Below are 8078 nucleotides of genomic sequence, written 5' to 3' on the forward strand. Positions count from 1 at the left end.
ATTTTTTTTTAAAGAGAGAGTGAGAGAGAGAGAGAGAATTTTTTAATATTTATTTTTTAGTTTTCGGTGGACACAACATCTTTGTTTGTATGTGGTGCTGAGGATTGAACCCGGGCAGCACGCATGCCAGGCGAGCTCGCTACCGCTTGAGCCACATCCCCAGCCCAGGTCAATATTTTTAAGGAGTCACTCACATCTCCTAGATTTTCAACTGTAATAGTCTTGAGTTTTAATTAGTAATTTATAATATTTTAATATTCTTTTCCATCGATGGTCTCCCTTCTAATTCCTATCTTGTACAATTTTGTTTTGTTTTGTTTTAATCAGAGACATGGTGCTTTCAAAGAACCAGCTTTGGGGTTTATTTATACAAGTTTGTATTTTATTCATTTCAATTGTTATATTTATTGCTTCCATTGTTTCTAATTAACATATGTCTATATCTTTACATAGTTTATATTATATATACATATTTTATATTTGGTATATATCTATGTATTTATATTGTGGGTTACAAAATTCTTTTTGAGGATTTACAATTGTGACCTTGAAGCTTGGGGTGGAACATGCATGCACAAGGTCTCCTGGATTCAATCCCCAGCAAAAAAATAAAATTGTACCTGCACCAACCACCCACTTCCTTACACACTTTGTTACTTTGCTTGTTTAAAATTCTTTTTGTACCATTTATCATTTATGATCTTCAAACAACCTACACGAGTTACTTATATACTGCTTATTGTTTAGCCTCTGTTAATTATACACTAATACAAAGTTCACAAGGGCTAGAAATTTTTACCTGTATTATTCACTCATGTATCTTAAAAGCCTTAAATTGTGCCTGACACAAAGTAGGTACTTAAGAAAATATATTAGATGAATAAACCATTATTATCACATAACTCATTTTATTCACACAAAGGACAAATCAGGCATACTACTGATACCCATTCATTCACCAACATCTGGTTCATCGTCTAGTATGTTTGAGAACCTGCTGGCGCTTAAGTGTATATTAACAAGCCCCTACCCTCACGGAGCCAACAGTCTACATATGAGCAGAAATGGGAGGCAGGGACAGATGCTGCGAATCAATGGAAAAATGTATTGGTTGTACAAATATACTCTTAATATTTCTTATTGATCTCAAATCGGCCGCCGAATCAACTTTTTGACCTATTGTTTTGGTTACTCTCCTAACAGTTAAAAGATGTCGGGTGGTCGAGCTGGAGTTGTGGTTCAGCGGTACAGCACTCGCCTAGCACGTGCAAGGCGCTGAGTTTGATCCTCAGCATCACATAAAAATAAATAAAATAAAAGTATTGTGTCCAATTATTGAAACAACTAAAAAATATGTTTAAAAAAGAAATAAAAAAGATGTCGGGTGGTCAAATCCCTCAAACATACCGAGGGAAATTCTAGAAGACAGTGGCTGGACAATAGTCGACAATCACCTTAATCACCCGGAATGGTTTCACGCACGCGCGGGTCTGCAAAACCCATACAGGCGTGGAGGCTGTTATGGGAACATACGGTCTCGGCTGCCTTCCGCCGAGATCAAGGCCGCCTAGTCCGGTGAGGAAGAAATGCGACTCTCCCACAACTAACAGGGGTCAACCGAAGGACTCCCAAAACACTGGGAACCACCAGATCCAAAAGCAGCCGAAGCACACGAGCGACGTGCAGACGCAGCCCAGGGTCCGCGCGCAGCCGCCTCCGAGCCAGGCCCGCCCACTTCGCCCCGCCCCTCGCGCCGGAAGAACGTGCCTGAGCTTCCGGAGGTCTGCGACCCTTGCGGTTGCCTCGGTGATGTCGTGGGTTCAAGCTGCGTCCTCCACCCCGAGCGCTGCTGACGAAGAGGACGTATTTGACGAGGAAGCGGACGAGTCGCTCCTGGTGCAGCGAGAATGGCGGAATCACATGCAGAGACGAGTCAAAGTAAACCTGAGTGGAGGCCGTGGGCACACCCTAGGGTCCCGGGTTGCGGGAGGAACGTGCGGAGTTGTAAAGAAGCTCTGTCCAGCGTGTTCCCAGCTTGGCCTGCTGCCCTCCTTATGGCTTGATTGCCAGTCTGGCCCGCGACCCGCTAGGATTTCCCAGCGGGTTCCTTGAAAGCGTGTGAAACAACGCATTATAGCCTGACTTATTTTACTCACGCAAAGGGCAAAGCAGGAATAGAGGACCCATTCATTCACCAATATCTAGTTCAACATCTAGGGCTGGGGGTGTAGCTCAGTTGGTAGAGTGCTTGCCTCGCATGTATGCATAAGATTCGAGGTTCAAGCCCCGGGCATCACACACAAAAAGATAACATCTAGTATGTGTCTGAACCAGCTGGTGGTTGAGTGTGTACATTAACAAGTCCCTACCTTCCACTCCAACAACCTACAGTTAGGGCATTCAAGCAGGAATGGGAGGCAGGGAAGATTACTGCGCGGTCTTTGTGAACCTGAGGGCTGCGTTGCAAGCTGGGACCTACTTTAAAGATAAAACTATCCAGACTTCGAAGAGTTTGCACTTTGATGAGGATCTCAAGGAGAGGGGTGGGGGAGTAATGTACCCTGACTATACTAATTATGGCTATCAAGGACACAGTGTGCTTGAATGGGTGGGGAACACAAAGGCATATGGAAAAGGTTGAGCTTAAGAATGTTGTCAAGGGGAAAGTAGGGGAAAGCTGGTATGAAACACTGGTGGCTAGGTAAGGCAATATTAAAAGTTGATTTCTTTTTTATTTGGTAAATACAAAGTGTTCTTTCTTTGTCTCATTATTCATTGAGAACAAGCCTAATTTTCAGGTAAAGCTCTCAGAACTTAGTTCTGGATAAGAAGTAAATGATAAGATTTGCATCCACATAATATTTTTGCCAGCCTTATTATGCCCTTAGAGCTGTAGTTAGGAATTTTCCCTAATTTAATGTTTCAGTAAAATATTATTTACTTGGCCCAACAGCCATATTGTCCCTTTCAGAAATGCTTTATTTGAGACTGGTGCTAGTCCAGTAAATACTGAGTGCTGTGACACCCTTGAGAGATGCAAGACAAAATCTCTATCCACAGAAAATTTGCATTTTAGTCAAAGTTAGTAATCAAGTAAAATTCTAAAGCCAAATTTCCCATTTTCTTTTTCTAAAAGTTTACTCTTTTGCTACTTTACTGGCCTCCTTACCCACCTATACCATTCCATTCATTGCCAAGGGGCCAGACATAATTTTCCATGTTTCTTTTCTGTGAAGACATTGTTTAAAATTGTGTAAGAATCAAGTGTTTAAAATTTGCTTATTAAATCTAGACTTCAAAAGTGGGATGCCATTATATGTCCAATGGCATAGTAAAGGCCTATTTCACAGTTTTCTAAATTAGTACTATGCCTTTCTAGAAAAGCCTGCATATGGTTCACTTGGTGTTAATTACAATCACAATTCTTTATTTTTGCCTGCATATGGTTCACTTGGTGTTGATTACAATCACAATTCTTTATTTTTAGGAAGGTTATAGAGATGGACTAGATGCTGGCAAAGCAGTTACTCTCCAACAGGGCTTCAATCAAGGTTATAAGGAAGGTGCAGAAGTCATTATAAACTATGGACAACTCAGAGGAACATTGAGGTAATTTTAAATTACAATGACGTTACCACTGGTGAATTTTTATGAAAGTAATATAAAAAAGTAAAAATAAAGTATTTAAGCTAAAGTGCTTTCCCTAGTATTGAATGCACAAAATTGAATTACACTGCCTTCAAAAAGTGAAAATTAGCTGGACTAACTGGTGCACACCTATAATCTCAGCAACTCAGGAGGCCGAGCCAGGAGGATCACAATTTCAAGGCCAGCCTCAGCACTTTAGCAGGGTCCTAAGCAACATAGCAAGACCCTGTGTCAAAAATTTTTTAATTTTTAAGAAGAGCTGGGGATATAGCTCAGTGGTAAAGCACCCCAGGGTTCATTCTCCAGTACAAAAAAAAAAAAGCAAACAAAAAGTAAAACTCATTATTAGTTCATTCACTTGAATATGTAAACCAGAAGTTATCCATTTTTGCAAACAAATGGTAGGAAAATATATATACTTTTGCTACCCAAACTACCATCAATCTCTAATTAAAAGAAGATTTTGAATAAAGCTTTTAATGTTTGTACATATGGCAGAGCACAATATGATAGACCTCTAGACCAGAAGTACATAATGAAAATTATAGTTAGTAATTGAAAAATTATTCCATTTGTTTTTGTCCTGAGCATTCTGTACCTGTCAGGATTTCATAGCAATAATGGCATATAACAAAGCCAAGTGATCAGATGACACATGGAGCCAAGAACATGACAGACAGGTTTATCCTCTTTGATGCTTTATACGTTTTAAACTCTCCTCTGTAGAGAAAGGCATAAAATATTTCAAAGAATCGATAATTTTATAACAGAATAGAAGATGAAAGAAATCAAAACAAAAAATTATTGTGTTCATAGTTTTAGAATATAATATGATAGAAGATGAAAGAAAGATCAAAACAAAATTATCAAGTTCATAGTCTTAGAAAATTTAACTGGATTTATAGTTTACTACAATAGGAAAATGATTAATTGTTCATCTTCACATCATCAAGTTAAATTAATCTTTTATATGCTTAGAAAACTTACTGCTAAATCTTTTATGTCTGTTGATTCCATTATTAAACATTACTTTTCAGCTGGGGATGTAGCTGAGCATTAGAGTGCTTAGCATGCTCAAGGCCCTGGGTTCAATCCCCAGCACCAAAACAAAAAACAAACAAAATAATTACTTTTCATAATAACCATTGTGTTATTTCTGAAATGTAAAATAATAAAACAATATTGTCCATATTAGAAAAGTAAAACATATGTTAAATCTGTTAGGACTAGAATTCTTACCTTTTTCAAGGGAATTGTTCATAGCTCCTTAGATGATTCTAATGGGTGGCCAAGATTAAGAATCACTAGTTCAGGAACTGTTTGATGTCCTTAAAGGAGAAACTTGTTTTACTGATCTTTCTCCAGGTTGTATACCTCTGTAGAAGTTATAGTTATTAGGGAAAGTCTAAAATGTGAAAAGTAGTTATAGAGCTGTGAAAGAGGAAATATGGATTATAAATACGTGATTAAGTCTAATTTGTATTAAAAAATAATGTCCTTATTTTTAAATCCTATTTTACCATTATTAACTTCTGCTTTTGACTGACATTATTATCATTAATACATGTTGCATGATGTTATCTGAAAGAGATTTGTAGGGCTTAGCCTCAAACATTCTAAAAGCCTATGACTTTAATTTTTTACGTTTTTAATTCTTGTTTGTACTTTCATTCAGTGCTTTGCTCTCCTGGTGTCACCTTCATGATAATAGTTCAACTTTGATCAGTGAAATAAATAGTCTTCTGGATGCAGTTGGCCAATGTGAAGAGTATGTGCTCAAACATCTGAAATCAATCACTTCACAGCCTCATGTTGTAGATTTATTGGATTCCATTGAGGACATGGACCTTTGTCATGTAGTTCCAGACGAGAAAAAGATTGATGAAACTAAAGATGAAAGACTCTGTGAAAATAATGCTGAGTTTAACAAAAACTGTGGCAAGAGTCCTAGTGGGAAAGATTGTTCATATTTAGAACGTTGTACAACACAAGAGCATTCACATTCTGAAAACCCAAACCTTGCTTGGATTTTAGAACAGACAGCCAGTTTAGTTAAACAGTTGGGAATATCAATAGATGTTTTGCAGCACCTCAAACAACTATAAAAATTATGTTCCCTTTTCTAAGGAATGTCTCAGCATTTTGTTTCCTAATAGGGTAACCAGAATTAATACCATTTCTGCTCTGAACACTTCAGATGTTGTTATCCTTCATGGAAGTTTGCAATGACTTCAACATTAACACTATTATACTATAAGCTTTTTCTGTGTCACTGGTAATTCTTTTGTAGTTTAAGATATGCTCAGAAATTCCAGTTGTCATCATTTTCAAATATCTCATCAAAATTGAGCATTTTTAGACTCATTAACAAAAGCTAACAAGAATCAAACATTTTGTAAGAACCTAACACTACTTTCTACTTCCATCACAATCAGGGGGTTCAAGACCTCATCACCAACTAATCAGACCTAAGTTATCAAAAGTAACCTGATGGCTAACATAGACACAGAAATAAATATATGTATAGATATACAGTTTTATATTGAAAGCAGTCTTAATATTGTTGATTAAACAATTAAAAGTAAAATATCAAAATTCACTTTAGTTACATATTGATTAAAAATTAGAGGGTTGGGGATGTAGCTCAGTTGGTAGAGTGCTTGCCGCACATGCACAAGGCCCTGGGTTCAATCCCCAGCACCACCAAAATAATAATAAGGACATTCCATAAAGAATACAGAAAATCCATTTCATTCTCAAGTACCTAGTTTTTCCAAATAGTAAAGAGTTATTAGTGTTACTTAATATTCCAGATTATTCTAAATGGCTGTTTTGCTTAAAATTCACGTAAGAAACAACTGGCTTCTATATTACCTTAAAGTGAATTTTTTAGTCTAGCATAAATTAAAGATTCAAATATTTACTTGAGGATCTAAGCATGTACTAAACTTGGAAAATAATTTTTCGTCACTTTTTTCCACCTGAAATACAAATTTATATGAGGTAGCCAACTTGAGAGGCACCCTGGTAATTGTCCTTCATTGGTAGCCTTAGCTGCTATTTCATCAGTATTTTTATGTACCATACATGCTAAAAGACATATCACTATAGTGAGAGAACCTGTGAAAATGTCTTTTCAAGGGACAAAGAAAATGTACTATGATCTTAGAGCCCTCTTCAGAGTTCACAGAACTTTGAAAAATTGAGGCAACAAATTTTTAAATAAGAATACCATAGCGCTGGGGTTGTGGCTCAGCAGTACAGTGCTCTCCTGGCATGGGTGGGGCACTGGGTTAGATCCTCAGCACCACATAAAAATGAAGGTATTGTGTTCACCTACAACTAAAAATATATTTTTTAAAAAAGAATGCCATAGAGTTTCAGGTTTTATAAAAACCTGCTGAAGCTATCAAAGTGACATTTAGTACCTGGTTTTAAAAAATGTGCCCATATCCAGATATGAACACCATTTTAGAGATTTACTAATTCATCTTGTTATATATTTTTCCATATTTTTAGATGCAACCAAAATCTAAAATCCACACAGAATATTAAAAGCAATCTCAAGTCTTGTTTTTGTTCTGTACTGCATATTACTTGTGAAATATCATCTCTAGTGATATTATCGCAAGAAGGTCACACTGAGTAAAAACTTAATGATGTTATTGAGATTTTATCTGGGCTTCCCCAATAAGATTCCCAAAAAAATAATATCCCTTGTCACCATTGATTACATAGAGCCTGTTTGTAGAAATGTTTATAGAAAATGAAGTCAAAAGAATTCGCTGAGTTGATGATAAGCCTCTGCACTAGAACCAACAAGAGCAAAGGAAGTCCTGCTTAACTTTCGATTTTTTTTTCTTTTGCCTTGGTTTATATGTTTGTAGGCATGCCAGGTCTTCCCATGAGAAGACTATAGATGAATATAATTGGAAAGGCAAGATTGCCCCAGAACCAGCACAGCTAGAGTGTCAAGGCCAAGGACCTGGACATTAGGCTGAGTAATGTGTTTTTTAGAAGCAGAATGCTGCAGTCTGGCTGGGCACAAAATCACGAGCCACTCAAGCAGGAACAAACTTTATTTCCAAAATTCCCACGAATGCCACGCAGGCGGCCTTCCCCCAGGACACACTACACCAACAGGAACTCCCTCCTCCGGAATTCCCTCCTACTGCACTTCCCCAACCAATGGGAACTCTCCGGGAGTCCCGAGAGAGCTCCAAAGTAGCAGGCCCGAGGTGGACAGCAGGGGTCTAATCTCCAATTGAATGCACATCTTAACATAATCATTATCATCTCAATGGCTTGCTGGGGTCACCTTTCAACCAAAAATACCATGCATCATTCCTACTGGGCTATGGCTCTCAGCAGCAGAAATTGCATCTATAGTAAGTTATTTCTAGGTGTTGACATATCTGGGTATATACATA

General features: G+C 37.6%; 1 protein-coding gene and 1 non-coding gene across 2 annotated transcripts; both read left to right on the plus strand.

Annotated features, from left to right (window-relative positions):
• The first annotated feature begins 1742 nt into the window (after nucleotides 1-1742).
• Yae1 (YAE1 maturation factor of ABCE1) lies at nucleotides 1743-5909 on the plus strand. The gene is made up of 3 exons (XM_015490240.2): nucleotides 1743-1938; nucleotides 3488-3609; nucleotides 5324-5909. Exons 1-3 carry the CDS (start codon nucleotides 1810-1812, stop codon nucleotides 5751-5753), a joined length of 681 nt encoding a protein of 226 aa, XP_015345726.1. The 5' UTR covers nucleotides 1743-1809; the 3' UTR covers nucleotides 5754-5909.
• A 372-nt stretch (nucleotides 5910-6281) lies between these two features.
• Trnav-cac lies at nucleotides 6282-6354 on the plus strand. The gene has a single exon. It is a non-coding gene; the product is annotated as a tRNA-Val (tRNA).
• Nucleotides 6355-8078: the final 1724 nt, after the last annotated feature.

Source organism: Marmota marmota, unplaced genomic scaffold (assembly GCF_001458135.2).
Source record: "Marmota marmota marmota unplaced genomic scaffold, marMar, whole genome shotgun sequence".
Taxonomy (NCBI): Eukaryota; Metazoa; Chordata; class Mammalia; order Rodentia; family Sciuridae; genus Marmota; species Marmota marmota.